This window comes from Apis cerana, linkage group LG3 (genome assembly GCF_029169275.1).
Source record: "Apis cerana isolate GH-2021 linkage group LG3, AcerK_1.0, whole genome shotgun sequence".
Classification (NCBI taxonomy): Eukaryota; Metazoa; Arthropoda; class Insecta; order Hymenoptera; family Apidae; genus Apis; species Apis cerana.
In genome coordinates this window covers 5,360,942-5,379,013 of record NC_083854.1, presented here as the reverse complement: position 1 = coordinate 5,379,013, position 18,072 = coordinate 5,360,942, and the positions used below count along the sequence as shown (strand labels likewise).

Here is an 18,072-nt window from a genome sequence, read left to right as displayed (position 1 = left end):
AACATTTTTTTCTACTTCAATGACGAACAATTTTATTATTTTAAGATCGATATACAAGGGGATATAGAATATTTCCAAGTTTGTCCTTCTCTTCAATTTTTCAACTTCCTGCAGGAAACTTGCTCCCCTTTCCCCTCCCCCCATTCCATCCGTTTATTGTTTATTCACTCTAAATCACCTCTATCAATTATCCCCTTCGAAATTCATTTCCATTTAATCTAAATTTCATGACTCGAAATTCAAATTTATCATTTCGTAATCGAAATTAACAACGAATTACCGATCATCATCGGTCAATCAGAGTTAAACAGGGATCGTCATATTTGATCAAACTCGATTAAATTTTAATCGAGTGCTTCGTCGTCCTCTCCCTTCCTATTTATTCTTCGATCTTCCTTTCAATTATCATAAATTAATTAATCTCTCCGAGGAGGGAGGGGGTGGATGGACTCAACTTTCTAACCGCGTAAGAATAATCGAAGCAAGCGATATACGACTCTAACCACCGGCTCTAGATATAATTTCCTCGACATCGATTCACAAAAGTACAGGGTTGAAGTAGCGTAGGCGGATGCCTTCAATCACCCTCGAGACTCCAACTTCCGCGATCGATCGAACATCTGTCGCGTCACAAGAGGAATATCTCGATATCCCTCTTTCTTTTCCTTTTCCTCTCGAGAGGAAGGCGGAAGTCGGGTCGCGTGAATTACGACCAGATTCGGCAACATTTAATTTCGAACGGAACTCTGTATTACCGCGGTATACTTATCTCTCAGAATTTCTTCTTCCGAATTTACAAGCCGAATTACTTCTCCCGAAATAATCCCTCGTCGAGGCTTTCCTGTTTAATAATTCCAGTTGAAGGAGGAAAATATAATTCATCGCAACGCTTATTAGCATTTCGGTTCTCTTTTCTTTCCTTTTTCCTACGCGTTCTCGCAACAAATGAAATTGGATATTTCAATTACGCGAATTACGAAAACTCTTGGAATTATCCCTCGTTTCCAATTTATCGAATAAGAGAGAAACAGAGTTAAAAATGAAATATCGATTTCACCGTGAGCAGTGGAAAAATATTTCTCTTGGCCGAGAGAAAGAGAGAGAGAGAAGAAGCAAGTTATAAAACCCGAAAAAGGACGATCCCTCCTCCTCTTTTCCAAAGTTTCCAAACGATATGCTCCGTGTTCTCACGATCGTTTCTTCCCACCCGGTAGAAGGTGGCACGTAAAACGGACAGATAGAGGAGCAGAGTTGCTCTTCTCCTCTTGACTGGTCCGAAACCAGTCCTGCCACCGCCCATCCGTGACCCCAGACCCCGTCATCCGGTCGGTTGCTCGCCGCGGATTCTCCTCAGCTTCGTTTAACCTCCTTCGCTCTTCCTCACCCGAGACGCGCTTTCCATCTCCTCTCCTCTCTGATGTTTTAATCAACAACCGATCCTTGTCGTGGAATATCTCTCTCTCTCACTTCAAGTTTCCACAACTTGTTGTCCTCTAGGAGAAAAAGGAAGCCTCTTGTTTTCTTGTCGAAGGATGTGGGTGGGTTCGAGGCGTTTCGTTCGAATCCCGTCTCTCTTTTATCGTTTGTGGATAGGTTTATGGCGGGTCTTTGAGGTAAACCGCGGAGGAAATAAGCGATTCGACGTGTGCTATTGTATTTGGGAATGGAAGGGAGGAGGGAGAGTGTTTGGTCGAAAGTATTTTGGGTTTGGAAGATGATGTATTTTATGGGTACGTTGTAAATTAAAGCGAAGGGTTTTTGACTTTGTTGTTCGATTTGTGAATTTATGAATTAATATGAATTAATTTATAATTCATTTGTATTTGTTTGTGTGAAATAAATAAGAATTCGTGTGGTATTGTATCGTATTTGGAAATGGAAGGGGGGTGAGTGTTTGTATTTTATATATTTTATACCGATGTGTTAAATAGTAATCATAATTAAGTAACAAGATTATATATTTTTGAATAGTCTATATAAAAATGAATCGATTGAAAGATGAGAATAATTGTGACTTCAAGAACAACAATTTGTTTCGAATAACATGTTAAATAAACGCGCTTCCCCAAGTTAATTTTCTTTAATACGAGAGAATCAACTTGCTCTCATATAAACTTAAAAGGATTAAATCTTTCGCGGGGACAGAATTTTCTCTCTGTATCTCCATCTGAGTTTTCAGAGCTTTGTAATGCGTATAAAGGACTTTCTAATTAAACAAATTATACTCCATTTACCGCTCCTTTTGTTTGTCCTACAACAAGTGTATTGTCTCGAACTTTAAATTAAAACGTGCACAACTGTTGTAAAATTACAAAGATTTCAAAGAAACGTGGAAAATTATTCATATTTACATTTGTCACCTAAAATATGTAAAATATATACTCTCAATCCTTTTCAAAAATCAATATTGATCTTGAAAACAATATCACATCGGTAATCTCGTTACGAAAAATATTTGTAATTAGGGTTAGAAATACAAAGAAAATATTTATAATAATTTTTACGTTTGAATAGTCGCCAATATTAATATTATCAAAACCATTAATTTTAAACGATCGAAATTTCATAGTTCATATATATTAAATTTAATTATACTCACTTTTCAACCTCTTCCAACCATTAAGAATCGACAATTACCATTAGCAAAAGCTTATACCTCGTAGAATTCTATGCAGAATTAATAATACGAAAAAGTGACCCATCCAAACGCGTTTCTCTGTCCATCCGCACGAATTCCAAGCTTTTGAGCAATCTAATGGTTTCGTCTTCGCGCATTTTCAACCGCGAAAATTCTCTCTCTCTCCATTCTCGTATTTCTCCGCTTCTTTAATTAAGCCAAGCTTCAACTTTTCTCAAACGAGATCGCGATATTCGACCCTCGTGAAAGCAGCCAAGAAACGAGATTAACGTTTGAGTCTTTGTTTTCTTTTCTTTTCTTTTTTTTTCCTTCATCAAAGTGAGCGAGGAACGAGCGGCGACAAAACTTGGCAATAGTAACGTGGCCTTTCAACGGCCGCCATCCGAGGAGCGCGAAATAATGCAAGCAGCGGATTTTATTCGTGCCCGCCGCTGATCCTCCAACGAACGTTTACAGAGCGGTAGTTTGATCCGAGAAATTGTTAATTTAATCGAGGAAGGATCGACACGGATGGGGAATATAGGGGAAGATTGAGTTTGAAAGTTGTTATCGAGCTGTTTCAAATCGATAAATTTAATTTAACGGAATTTGAAAAAATTTGGGAACATTTTTGTTCGATCTAAGAAAGATCGACGTGGATGGATTATGGATTAAAAGTTCAATTATGATTTGAAGATGATAATTTTTATGATGCAATGAAATTGAAGAGGGGTCGTTCAAAAATTCTTGTTTCTTTTTTTCTTTTTTTTTCTTAAGACTCGTTGATAAAAGATTTATAACTAATCGAAATGAAACTAGTCGAATTAACGAGTTTTTGCATGAGAAAATTGAAAAAAAAAGAAAAGAAAAGAAAAGAAAAAGAATCATCCTGCTACTGGCTAATCCAACTGACACCAAGTTATATGGACACGTGTCTGATTTGTGACGGAGTATTCCACTTGCGAGTAGTTTGCATCAATGTATAGAATAGGCCAACGATCGAATAATCGAAAAACATCTGACCGAAATTGGACAGAGGGAATATTTGGTATCGAGTCATTAATTGAGCAACAATTTTATACAAGCATGATTTATATTCTCGTTTCAAAAATTTATATACGTTCCTTTTCCATGCTTTATAACGTATTACAAAGGTTAATATCTACCGCCATAGAGAACACATGAAAGCTTTTACATAACCTTCCAAAGCTTCTTTTTGTTAACATTTAAAGAAATATTACCTTTGAATGAGTTAAATATAATTTAATAAATTCAACGTAGAAAGTTCGATTCCAGCTCGAATCGAAAACAAAAGGAAGGGAAGAATTTCGAAACGAGAGTACAAAACAACGATGCGTAAAAAGAATAATTGAAAACAAGAATTATATCCTTGCACGAGGATCGAAAACGGGATATAGATAGACACATGTGTGTAACAGGGTTAAATTTCATTAGCAAGAGGGGTTAATTAAACGGATCGAATTAAACAAATATCGAGGATTATATTCGCAAATAGCGCTCTCCACCACGTGGACGTGTTAACATTGAATTATTCCCCGTTCACGTGTCCGGATCGACTTTTATGGGTCGACCTGGTTTTTATTGGCTTTTTTCTCTCCTTCCTTCCCCTCCCTCCTCCTCTCTCTCTCTTTCTCCTCTTTTTTTTCAATGCATCCCGCGTGCCTCGACACGTTCTACGAACACGATTGCTCTTTATTTCACCCCGTTCGACCATCTGATACGTATGCATTCGTATTCAGCAAATAATAAAGCCGTTTCGTTCGACACTCGATTCGATAACACGATATCGAATCAACTTTCGATTCTTTCTCTCTCTCTTCTCCGTTTCCGTTTTATTTTTGGCTACCTTCCTATATTTAGAATTAAAGCGGGAAAATTCGATGGAAAAGTGGCAATGATCGAAACGGAATGAATTTTAATTCGCTAGATTAAAGAAGAATCCCGATCAATAAATTTTATCCTTCTTCATCAATTCTTACGTTGCATCTTTTCTAAGACATAAAGAACGATACGAATATAGGTAACGCGTTTATCCATCGTTTCATTCTTTCCACAAATTCGCAGAACAATGGTAGAACTTTCGTAGGCTTCTTCCATTCTTCCCACCAAACAGGCAGCACGATTCGATCGAATTTCACCGCGCGAATCCGTCACATATATTACACTGACGAAGGGATGTAGGCCAGAAAGCATAAATAGCTCGTCGCCGCAGATGTCGATGCAGCATAATGCACGGAGATGTGTAAAGGAGAACGCCTCCATCCTCTTCCTCCTCCCCCGAGAAAATTCAATTTTCAATCGTCCCTCGTGGGCTTGTTTCAATCGCACGATACACCTAAGATTTTGCAACCGGATTACGGACCTGGATTCGCCCTGGATTTATTTCCTGGATATTTGTTTCGTTCCGTGAGCGGAATGGGACTTTTGAACCGGTTCTTTTTTTCTCGTGACTTTTATTGAAATTTATGGGACGATTTATGAGAGGAGAGAATTCTTATACTGAGTTTTTACAGTTTTCAAATTTCGGTCGATGTACACGAATGAGGATATATATAAAAGTGATTTTTAACTGTACCGTGGGTTTTTTTTTGTATGTTTTCTATCGATAATCGATCAGTAATGATTGAAATTTTCAAAGTGGGTTATTATATCCTTTTTTTTCAAATTATTATTTACTTTGGTATTTCTTTTCGAATTTTCAAAGTGACTCTATGTATATTTTCTTTCTTGAATGCTTCGTCAAAGTATTTCATGATTTTAATTTCATCTTTAACGAGCAATCTTCAGATCAAACCTTCAAGTTGAGATTTAATACAACTGCCAAGATCTTTTTCACTTCTTATTTGGAAATTTCTGTCATTTCAGAAATTGATAATCGAGATTGGAGACTCTGATCCTTAAAAAAAATAAAAAGGAAGAAGATCGCGTTGTTGCTCGCCGATTAACAAACAACGAATATTTAATAGAGCCATTAGTCGCGCGGTCATAACAAAGAGGTGTGAAACACAAGAGAGGTTGGCTAAGCCCTCTATACCGCTTATAGATTCGAGCTTCCATTACTGTGAGGGGTAGGAGGGGAGTTTGTATTGAACCCGCGGAGTCAACGTTGAATTTTAGCCGGCAAATAGTTTTGAGTTCCCGTGTGCGCAGCTGAATGTATAGGTGGTGGCATAATAGAGATGATGGATACCAGTTAATGAGGAGCATTAGCGAAATTGCAGCCAAGCATTTCTATAATTCAGGTTAAGCGTGTTCGAAATTAAGCGTATTTGTATAGCGACACTTTGTTTGATCAGGAGACAAGAACTGTCTTATATATATATATATTGATGAAATCACATCAAGAATTTCAATTCTTCCTCTTCAAGTTTCTCCGCCTCAAACACTCGCTCGATAATCATCTCGTCCGAGAATATTCCGAATTGTGGAATGAGAGGAATAAGAGGGTCCCCGTAGACTAGAAATCGATCGAGGGAGGAGGAGGAGGGCAACACCTGGAGGGCACGGCGAGCAGGAGGAACCGAGGCAAAGCGTTGACCTTGGCGTGTTAACACAGCCGGCCCGGTCCTTCGTCGTCCTTGACTTTCGGCGCGATATATTTCCCCTCCCCGGGGAAAAGAAACGGAGGAGGAATCGTGGCGGCGGCTTCTTCTCGGGTGCGATGAACCCGAAAGGAAGCACGAAAATCCGAGGAATTTCGAGGGATTAAACTTCGTTCTTTTTTGTCGGAGTTAAAGAAATTAATCAATCTCCTGCCGTTGTTCTAGGGAGAGGGGAGAGAAGGGATACCATGCGTGTGGAAGGATATTTACTTTTTCCAATCAAGATATCTTCTTTTCAATCGATGCCTCGATTGGATGGAATCAAAGAGCGTGTAATGATCGCAATAAAAACTAAACATTTGGCAATAACGGGGGGATAAAAATCCACGGTGTCGATTTCTCTCCTCCAATATCGAGAAACACTCTCGCACGACGTCGAAATCGCTTGGACGTGTCGTGGATGGTCTTTCTCTCTCTCTCTTTGCGTTTATGTCGGGAGGAGGGGGGATGGTGGTGTCTCTGGTGATTGGAATTGCGGTTACGACGTCTTGATATCGTAAAGGGTAATAGAGAAAGGGTGGTTTTTTGTTTCCCAGGGAGATCGATCCTGGACAGGAGGAGGAAGAGATGAAGAATTCCGCGAGCTGTTCTTGATTCGAACAGCTGAATAGGAAATTGGATTCTGTTTTTTCTCTCTCTCTCTCTCTCTTCAATCTATTTTTAGTTCAAGGTAGAAAAGAATCGATATTAGAAACTATTATTATGGAAGGACGATTGTTTTGAAAGGTTTCAAGCGTTGCTATTATGACAATAATATTTTTCGATTTATCTCTTCGTTCTTTGATTCTCGAAGGGATTTAATTTTAACGAGAAATCAATCGATTGTAGATTTAATTTGATTTTTGCGTCGAGCCCAGTGACAACAAGCTCGTGCAAAGTGTTTCGTTCATCCAATCGACTCGAGTAGTTTAAAGGGACAAATTCGATACTCGAAGTTCGTGGACCGCGGATCTTGGCCTCGACCATCGTTGTCGTTGAATCGTTTCTCCGATTCCGTTGGCCTTGCGGTTAATTTTGAAACTCGCGCGTCGCCAGAATTACTTTGTAAACAAAGAGAGAAGCATCTCTCTCTCTCTCGAATTTATCGATATCAAGTCTCGATGATTGTGCGCGAAATTTCTAAATGGACTCGATTCGAATTTAAAAGAGGAACAGAAAAATTAGTCGACTTAAATATTCCTCTAGATCGCACAAGATTTCTTCGTTATTATTTCAAACTTTTCGTTCAAACTCGGGCGACAGAAGGAAAAAAAACTGTGCGTGAATTTTTAAGATTGGAGAGATTCCGTATATCCACGACGTAGAAGCCTCGTGTAAATCCTGAGCCGTTGACAGGTTAATTGTCAATCGTTTTGCTCTCACCCGTGATTCTCCTTCGATCCGAAATTACGAGGCTCGATCCTCGTCGATTTATTAATCAAAAGGACGTGTTACAAATAGGTCGACGAACCTTCCTAACGCAAGATACTATTTTCACGCGGGTGGAAAATATCGTTTCTCTATAAATAGGTCTGCGGTGGGTCGACAAATTTTTCAACGCGCATTTCTCGAAAATTCTCTTTTCCCTTTTTTCTTCTTAAAGTATATAAGTTACTCTCTGCAAACTCGAAAATTTAATTCATATTGCCCGAAAATTGATTGCAAAAATTTTAGAATACTCCTCTTCTCCTTGAACGAGACGCTTCGCTTCTTTACGACGAATAATATTGAAATCCCGTCCCGATATAATCGTCCCAAATCGATTCGCGTGTCAGCCATTAGAACTGGTTTCATCGCGGCCAACTTCCTCCCGTAAAACGCTCTAATCCAGCGTGTGGAGCACGTGCTCGATTAATCACACCGTTACATTAATCCGTCGCCGCCATTTATCTCGCGGCGGTCACGCATAATGCCACGGAATCCCGCGTCCTTTGAACGCGACAACACCGATAATTAAAACGTAACTGATTCGACGTGACGCGGGTGGCTCAGTAGGCTTACCCTTAATTTCCATCCATTCGTTCCAAGAATAAAATACGGGACTGAAGAGTCGACTAAGATAAAACGTGCTTTTCTTCCTATTGTTATTATTATTTGCAGTTAGATCGAATTGGGATGTAAGGTAGATACACGAGGTAACGAAGAACGCTTGTATCGAGCGATTGACGTTTTAAATCGGGACGACGAAACCTCTTTGAACCGCTTTCGGGATCTCGAGATGAAGGATTAATTACTGGAAATGGAAGGAATGCGGGGAGTTGAGTCGGCGTTGCATAATGATCGAAAGGTGAAGAGAAGAAAAGAGGGGAAAAAGCACGGCACGACGACTGGTTGACGAGGAAGGGGAAAGAAGAAAAAAAATGGCGAGAGAGAAGTTCCAATGATACGGAAGGCGAGGAAGAAGGAAAGAATAATGCACGAGTCGGTATTGTAATCTTCAACCCGATAAAACGAAGATTCTTCGCCTGTATTCTTTCCTCTCGAAACAAAAAGAGGGACGAGGTCAATCTTAAAATTCCCCCGTAACACCTGCATTTGCGGAACAATTCATCTCTTGCCGCGCCTTTGAATCGAAAGTTTCCTTTTCTTTTCTTTTTTTCTCTCTCTTTCCCTCCCCTTCCTACGAACAATGGATTGCACGCGTCCTCGAGCCGCAAAGGTAAGGCCACGTCTGTCGCTTGACAGGTGACACCCTGTATATATATTCGCAAGAAACCGTGGCATCTTTTATTTTCGACGAATCGCGGCCGATAGAGGAAGATGGCAGTCAGTTTCGTTACGTAACAGGACAACGTTCACAAAATCGGCTCCTCCTTTATTCACGATATATCGTATATTCGTTAAAACTTTTTCGCAAAATCGGAACGAGATTCAACCCTGTGTACTTGGAATCGAACGAATTACAGGCCACTCAACAATTTTTTAATAAATATCCCGAGAATACACATTTATACGGAATAATCTAGAAATAAACGAAGCATTGGGAAACAAAATCCACGGGCGCGCGTTGAAAAATTCAAACCCTCCGGTAAAAAGCAAGCAGCGCCCCGATCTATATCTAAAAATCACGGTGTAAAAGATTCAAAAGCTGTGAACGAAAATTCGATTCGCGCTCCCTTTGACCAACCAGAGAGAGAGAGAGAGAGGGAGGAGAAAATTTATTTTCACGCGAGACACCCGTAAAATCGAGCAAACTGTATATATACACACACGTCATAGCCTTGTCGAACAAAAGAGACCATTATTGTATCGCATCGATGGGAAGAGAGGGACGGTGGAGATCGAAGAAACAAAATTGAAACGAGACGAGGAGGGGGTAAGAGGAAAGGAAAAAGATCGAGAGGATGACATCCGATAACGCTCCTTCTTCACCCTTTCTGGTCTCGATTTATCAACGCGAGAGGGCCACGTCACCGTGGAAAGGAAGAGAAAGAAAAGCGTGGGAGGAGAGACTTTAATTACCGGCGGGCGAATTCGCAACCGGACGCACCCACGGGGCAGATTACCCCGGTAATATTACCGAGTTTTATTGCGGGGGGAGAGAGAAAGAGAGAGAAAAGTCTGAATGCGGCATGACTCACGGCACACTCATCTGGCACCGATGTTTCTGCTCTTATTGCAGCCCCTCGCCATCTCCCTCCCTTAAACACGATACATCTTTCTCTCTCCACATCTTCTTCCTTCTTTCTTTCTTCCTCCTAAACGATCCATCCCTCGCTCCTTTCCTTCACCCTTTCTCCGCCGAATTCTTTCCAACCTCTCCCTCTCCCTCCCCTTCGCTCATCGGCACGAGAATGAAAAAGGGCGCTCGATCGGTGCCTTCTCTCTCCCCCTGTTTCGACGAGACGCGAGGGATGGTTCTCGCGCGCGACGAGAAATAATTACGCGACGAAAGGGGACGTTTTCCACCGATACAACACACACCCCAATGCTACGTGCCGTGGAATGCATTTTAACGCGTTGCAGGCGGATAAGATGCGACGAGGGATGACTGTGAGAATTTCGCGATGACCTCGCCTCGTGAATGAACGTTGTTCAATTTACTTCATTTCCACCCGATATTATATATTCTTTCCCAACGTTTCGGATTTTTCTCTTGCTTGCCAGCGGATTTTTTATCTATTTCTGCGCGGGGAAAATTGGGGGGGAGAGAAGAGAAGAGATGGCAAAGTTCCTCTTTCGCGGGAAGGGAGTAGGAGATTGGAATTAAACAGTTTTAGGAGCGTGGTTACGATAAAATGGCGTGATGTGCAACGATATGCAAATAATGGGGGGAAGGAGAGGGGGGGTTAAAAAATAAAACAGAAATACAAATGGAGTATGGAATTTCCGGGTCACGTAACGTTACGAGAATTTAATTGGATTTTAAAAGTGGACTTCCTGCGAAGTTGTTTCCTGTTTTTCCCGCGGAATTTTAATGCGTGAATTCGTGGTTTCGCGTAGGATAGGGCATAATTATTAAATCCATCCACGTTGATACAACGTTTCTTCTGAATTAATACACGATTTAAATACACGTGTATACATATAGAGAGAAGTCGAAGAATTTTGCCAATGATGAGATCGTTTTAATATTTTATTAAATCTAAACAATTTAAATTGCCCGTTTTATTTTTCCATTTATATCGTTATTGTAATTTATCCTAAAGCTATGACCAAAAAAAAAAAAAAAAGACCGAGCAATTCCAAATGAAAATTTCACTCGACGTCAAACAAACTGCGCGTAAATTTTAATTGGTAAACTCATAAACAAATGTATAATTAAAAAAAAAAAAAAACTCTATCGAACTTAATACCTAAATTACAAATTAAAACCAAACGCTGTTTCCCTCCCTTCCCCCCCTGTTTAAATATCACGCTTTGTAAAACGTTTTAACATTTTACGTTACTTTTTGTGGCACGTTCGTTCGTTCGTTCGTTCGAAATTTTCGGAAAATCCGCGTTCCGTTATTAATATATTCCACCACAAATTCGCGATGAAATAATTATCGGTGCCGTTGGCCCCGTCTGAAATGAAATGTTTGCCGGCAGCCGACACGCGTGTCCATTTGGAAGGGATTACACGAACGTTTACACTCGTCGCCCGTTAGTCAACCCGCGCCACCCTTTTCCTAAAGCCTCAAATCGCGCTTCGAGGGGTGGTAATCTCTCCCGTATTCAACCCTCCGCACCCTCGCCGCCTTCAATCCGCCTTCGCCCCGCGGTTTCCCGATTAAGGGGAGCCAAACGCGAGAACGCGACTTCGTGAAACGGGGAGCGAGTTTCAATGGATAGGAATCTTCTTCCCGATCGCTGCCCACGATTTTGAATCCAAGTTGCAAAGAAAGGAAATTTGTAAATTGCGATGCTGAAATAATAATCGATCTTTCGATCGACGATTGCAGTGACGCAAAGAGGGGAAAGAAATGCGAATATTGTATAAAATTCGAAAGCTTGGAAATCTGTCCAAGTAAGGGTATGAGGAGGTTCGCTGTTAAAAATTAATTTCACAAGTTCGTTATTCTCGAGTGGAAAGAAGGAATTGTATGTATAAAAATCTCGGAAGCACCCCTCTCGGGATCTCTCGTTTTCCTTTATTCCCCATCTTCCGATAATAAGGACAGGTTTCTTGCTCGATCCGGATTTCAATTTAAAACAGGTTTTCGGCTCGCGCGAAATTACCATCAGCCAAGGACGTTCCGCGACTCGATGCAATTTGTCGTCGATTTGACGAACACTTAGGGGACCAACGATCCAACGATTCCACTTATCCCAACGTTCAATAAAACGTTAATAATCCTGTTTAATCCACGAGCCATCCGAGCCCCCCTCCTATTCGTATCTCTCTCCATTCGTTTATTCGAAACGAGATGTAATAATCGGAGGCAATAAATGCAATAATATCGTAAATTGATAATTATTTGTCGGTGAGTAGGCGGCAGAGTGTGTCGCGAACAAAACGTAGTAACGAATCTGGTTTCGAATAATCGAAAAGCCAGATACGAGAGCAATATTTATCCCATTATAAAATATCCCTTTTCAAATCTCTATCTCGATCGAAAGTATCCTCTAATCGAACTCAACGTGTTGATACCAGCTTTCGAAACAGGAATAACAATATTTTTAAGAACCTGTAACGTTGTTTACAACATAACATGACATTTCGTTTATTTTCTCAACAAAATATCCTCGAAGAACAATCGAAAATCGCTCTCTTGACGATTGTCGATGATTAACAAACGCGTGAAACGACACGAACGAAAGTGGCAAATAATAGCCGCGGATTGGAGAACGTGTTCGCGACGGATCATCTCCCGTGAATGTATGCAGATTTGCCGAGCGGGGTGAAGAGGGCTCTTAACGATCTGGGGGAATTTTGCGAAAATCGAGGTCGACCTCCCCCCCGTCCTCTCCCTTCTGTCTTTCCAGGTTTTAGAGGGGAACGATAATAATCCGGCTCGTCGCTGGAAAGTTTTGATCGTCTTGGAACGCGGTCCGGTTTACCAGGCCAATCCTTTCCAAGGTATTTCGAGAGGATTTGAAATATATCGGGGGAGAAAGGTGGGGGAATTTTAGAGTTTTAGGAGATTGGAAATTTAATTTGGAAAGTTTCGGAATTCGGGCAATTCGAGTTGCTGGGCCAAGTTCGGCGGGGTATTAAGTATTTGTATACTAGTCTGCAAATTCTGACACGTTAGAAATTTAGGAATTCGAAAGTTTTCTTGCTAAATTCGAGCGAAGTGAAAATCTTCGAGTAAGAAGATTTGGAATCTAAGAATTCAAGATTTTACTTCTTGGGAGAATGGAAAAAGAATCTCGAAGAATTAATCGGAATCCACTTCTGTTTCCAGGTCTCAAGTACCTTCACTCGGCCAGAATCTTGCACAGGGATATCAAGCCAGGAAACTTACTCGTGAACAGCAATTGCGTGCTGAAGGTAAGCGGTCCCGATTCAACCCCCTTTCTCTCGTTAAACGAACGAAATTCGAAATAAAGCGGCCGATTTCTCTCTCCTTCTCCCTCCCTGCTCACCTTATTAACAACGAGAAAATTACACGTTATTCTTGGCGAACAGATCTGCGACTTCGGTTTGGCCCGAGTGGAAGAACCGGATCAGAACAAGCACATGACCCAGGAAGTGGTGACGCAGTATTATCGCGCGCCGGAGATCCTAATGGGGGCGCGACACTACACGGCCGCTGTGGACGTTTGGAGCGTCGGTTGCATTTTCGGGGAACTCCTTCGTCGAAGGATCCTTTTCCAGGCGCAGAGCCCTGTGCAACAGGTCAGTCTTCCCAACGTTAACACCGTTTCTCAAAGATATTTTTCAGAAAAAAAGAAAATACCGCGAGGACGAGTCGATAATTTAACAATATATATATATATCCTCGATATTTATAATAAAATGAAATTTTATCTCTCCTCGGTCGAGAATTCGTATCGCTTTGTACGATAAGTTTCGTCCATGATAAGTTTCGTGAGAAAAGATTGGGGAGAAATAATGGAGGATCGACAGGCGTCGGAGATAAGAGCAAGGAAGGATCTCCTGTTTCTCGAAACCATTCATTTTCCTCCTGTGCACCATCGAGCAAAGTTGTCGCACGGTCGAGAGGGGAGAGATTACACGCATTTAAAACGGTGCACGTTTTCATTCGCTTTGCAGTTGGAACTGATCACAGAATTGCTGGGCACGCCAACCCTCGAGGACATGAGGTTCGCGTGCGAGGGTGCGAGATCCCACATGCTGAGGCGCGCGCCCAAGCCACCCTCGTTGACGGCTCTCTACACCCTTAGCAGCCAGGCGACGCACGAGGCCGTCCATTTGCTCTGCCAGATGCTAGTCTTCGATCCTGTAAGTTTTCTTCTCCCTTCTCTTCCCGAAATATAGGGATATTTCACTCTTCTTTCTTCTCTTTTAAAGGGAAACTCCAAGCATCTACCTTCTTTTTCTTTCTTTTCCTTTTTTAAATCGTAGAGAATAAAATTATTAAAGGCGTATTTTCGTGAAAGTTTGGGGATTGATGAGATTTTATTTTTAAATCGAAGAATACGTTAGGCTGTTTGTAAATGTTATTCCTCGTTGCTTGGAATGTCGCTTGAATGAAGTTTTGTTTTTAGGTTGATGTAAGAAGGAAATAATATTGGATAAGATCAAAAAATTTCCCTTGCTCCTAAAAACAAAAATTTAATCTCGAATGATCAATAATTTAATATTTACAACATTGCGTATGAAGGATCTTCGTCTCGTTTATAGATACATCTTAAAAAATTAATTTTCATAACGATGATATACAAGTAAGCAAATTGTAATTCACAAGGATAAAAACCGAGAAGATTTCATCGAAGAATTGAAATCTGATTTAAACAGATCCCTTCAATGTATTTTGCTTCTTTCAATTAGAAGAATTGAAGACACGAGTCGAAGATCGAAATCCAACTTTCTAAAATACTCGAGAGACGAAACGAGACTTTCTTCTCGCTTCTTCTCTCTCTTTCTCTCTCTCTTTCCCTCTCTGAAAATCGTCAATTTATACCGGTTTGAAACCGAGAATCTTCAACTGAGAAATTCCGAAAGTTGGCCAGCTTCTTTACTTAAATTAATCATCGAGCTAGCCAACTTCCGTTTACACAGCTGGTTAACGAGCAAGTTTCCGGCGGTGACGTTATCGCTTCTTAACCACCCTTATCGACGTCCTCATCCTCCATTCCTCCACTTCCTCCGCCAACTCGAAACTGCATCACGCACCGCGCTTCGTGAGTTGCAAACCGAGCCAAGCGAGCGAGGACAGAGAGGAGAGGGGAAAAAAAAAAGAACGCGGAATAAAAATGTCGAAAGGAATATTCACGTGGCAGTTAATAAAAAAAAAAAGAAAAAAAAAAATACTTGGAACGATGACCACCACGACATCGTAAAAATTCTCTCCAACACCGATGTGTTCGAATATATACAACTAAAGTTGCAATAAAATCTTTACTGTCTTCTGTCCTCCCCGTCCTTAAAAAAGAAAAGAAAAGAAAGAAAGGAAGAAAAATAATAAAGAGGATCGAAGAGAGAGTTGAAAAGGAGAGGCGCATACGTGTCGCGAACGTCGATATTTTTACCGCGAGGTAAAAATAACAAAGGCACGTCAGAGAATTTCAATAATTCCATTAAAATTAAGAGAGTCTGAGCCCGTTATTGGCTTCGTTCGAACGATCTTCTTCGCGTGTTAAACGCACGCCAACGCAACAGCAGCCTACTTTTCCACTTCAATCCTCCGCGGTGCTGTTCGTTAGATCGCTCGGATCGATGTTAAGTCGCGAAACGATACGTCGAAATAATGGTCGATCCGTTTCGTTTCTGGAACAAGTAGCAGGGAATAATGGCGATTAATAATCGAGATGAACGCGTCCAACACCTTGGAAACTTTTCTTCGTGGATTCTTTGCAATGGCGTGTTTTGATACGTTTCGTGGCTTCCTGCATTATAGCGGGAAACAAGAGAGGATTCGCGGTGGCTTAATTAGAATCATCCGAAGTTTCTGGAATGGAAGAGACCAGGAGGAAGTCGGAGGGAGGACGGAGAGATTAAAACTCGAAGGCGACACGAAAAACGTGGTGGAAACTTTGAATTTATCTTCGAGTTTGTGTTGCGCCCCAACTTAAAGGGAAGAGAATATTTCAGTGGCGATTGTGGAAGTAAAAGTTTATTGGAAAATATAATAAACATAAACTTTCCCTTCCCGTTTAACAAAAATTTATCAAAAAATCGGAGAAATAATCGTGTAGTCGTAGAAGATTGAGAAATGCAGTGAAATCGAAGAACACAAAATAAAAATGAAAAGATAGACGACCCTCCAACTTATTAACCAATAACTCGCCTAAGTAAAGTTGGCAAATTCATCCCTAAAAAAATAATCATCCCCAAAAGTCAACGTATAATAAGTTAAGCATCCTCGTACAGATAAGCAAAGTCGAGAAGAAGCAGAGTTTTTCGTTTTTCGGTATCGATCGTGTTTTGACCGTGTTCACGAACTTCCCGCAGGACAAGAGGATCACGGTGGTGGATGCACTGGCGCATCCCTATCTGGACGAAGGGAGACTGAGATATCACTCGTGCATGTGCACGTGCTGTTACACGACCAGCGGCGGTTTGAGACAGTATACGGGTGATTTCGAGCCGGCCACGTCGCATCCGTTCGACGATCTTTGGGAACGGAAGCTCACCACTGTGCAGCAGGTGAAAGGTAAGAGGAGAGCTCTTAGAACGAGCTGTTCTTTCTATCTACTTATCCAAGCTTTTTGAATTTTTCTTTTCAATTTTGTCTTGCTACTTCGCCACTTTGTTTCATCGAAAAATTTGTCATTGCTATCGGTTTCTAATTTTTTTTTTAATTTTTGAAAAATTCAGAAAGCAGATACAGCGCGACCTAGATCCTTCGGAATAAATTTACTCCGTCGAATGGAGAGAGAGGTGTGCACTCGAGAGATTGCATGCCTCGCATAAAGAATCGGTAAATCTTGGAATCTCGACGAAGAAGATAAATGAAAACGTGATCGTAACACTTTGTCAAAAATTCTATTCGAACTTCTTCTTCTTCTTCTTCTTCGTCATCCACGATGTTTACAACGAAAATGTTCCAACCAAGATGTTTACCAAAAACAAAAATCTTCCCAAATATGTTTCCCTCCTTCCCTCCTTCGAACGAATCGAAAGAAAAAAAAATCGCAGAGAAAATCTCAACTTGAACGAAACAAAAGGGGGGAAACAAATTTATTTTACCATCCTCCACCTAAACCAACTACTGGCTCGGCATCGAGAAATTTTCTGCCGCAGATTCAATAACGGCGGATCGATCGAGGGACGCTAATAAATCGCGCCTCGTGAATTTTCCACGATTTTCAGAGGCGTTCTTAACGCCAACGCGGCGTGACTCGAACCGTATTCGTGGCGCCAATAACGAGCCACGTTCGACGAATACTAAATAAAATGGGACGAGGGAGGAGTTCCGTATCCTGGGGGATAAGATACATTTTTCTTTTTTTTATCAATAGGGCGGAAAAATGTAATATTTAAAAGATATTACAGTTGAATATTAAAACGAAATTTCGAAGGAGATTAGACTCTGTTCTTTTTTTATCGCTCGTTTTAAATAATTTGCTGATAAAGAACGAGTTAAAAACTTGAAATATCTTCTCTTAAAGGAACACGTAGAAGAGTGTTCAGAGTAGATCAACGTTCGTGTTCGACATTTCCTTCAAGTTTCTTTTAAATTATTGGTGCAAAGAGACGATAAGTTATTTAAACCTAATCCTTCTAAATTATCAGAAATCTAATCTCTTCGATAAAAATTGTTCCAATAAAAGGTGGTGGCGGAAGACTGTACTGTAACTTGGGCAATTTTAAAAGTAGACTTTGCTACTTTGCTCTCCTCGTCGCGGACTAATCGGGGGGAGGAGAAGGGTGAGTCGGCCAAACGTAGCCCAGCGACACGACACCGCATTAATCCACGGGAGAAAAAATGCATCATGCGTGTGACTCAGGCGCGGATTATTAATAGAAAACGTCTTGGACACGTGGCTTGGAACCGTGGTACGCGGGAACAACGGATACGTGTTGCGTATTGCGTGTGTCCCCGCGTTAACCCGATAAATCATCGTTTATCATTGAGGGGGGGGCCGCGGTCGATTTTCTCTCGTCGATAGAATCGATGTTTCCAATGTCTAGTTTCACGCTATGTATTCATTAAGCCGAGCGAAAGGGGGATCATTTATCATTCGAGATCTTGATCCGAAACAAATTTGTTTCCATTCGAAATTCGAATTGCTCCATCGTTTATTCGAAACCACGGATCTTTTTTAAAAATTTCTTGTGAATTTATTTTAAAAATCTTT

The 18,072-nt window shown here is 40.9% G+C and overlaps 1 protein-coding gene across 1 annotated transcript in view; it reads left to right on the top strand.

Moving 5' to 3' along the window:
• The window catches only part of LOC107997257 (serine/threonine-protein kinase NLK2), a 180,519-nt gene that overhangs the window by 136,925 nt on the left and 25,522 nt on the right, over positions 1-18,072 (top strand). The window contains 4 exon segments of the mRNA XM_062072421.1: positions 13,050-13,135; positions 13,274-13,483; positions 13,862-14,050; positions 16,223-16,424. Coding sequence (XP_061928405.1) covers positions 13,050-13,135; positions 13,274-13,483; positions 13,862-14,050; positions 16,223-16,424 — 687 coding nt within the window.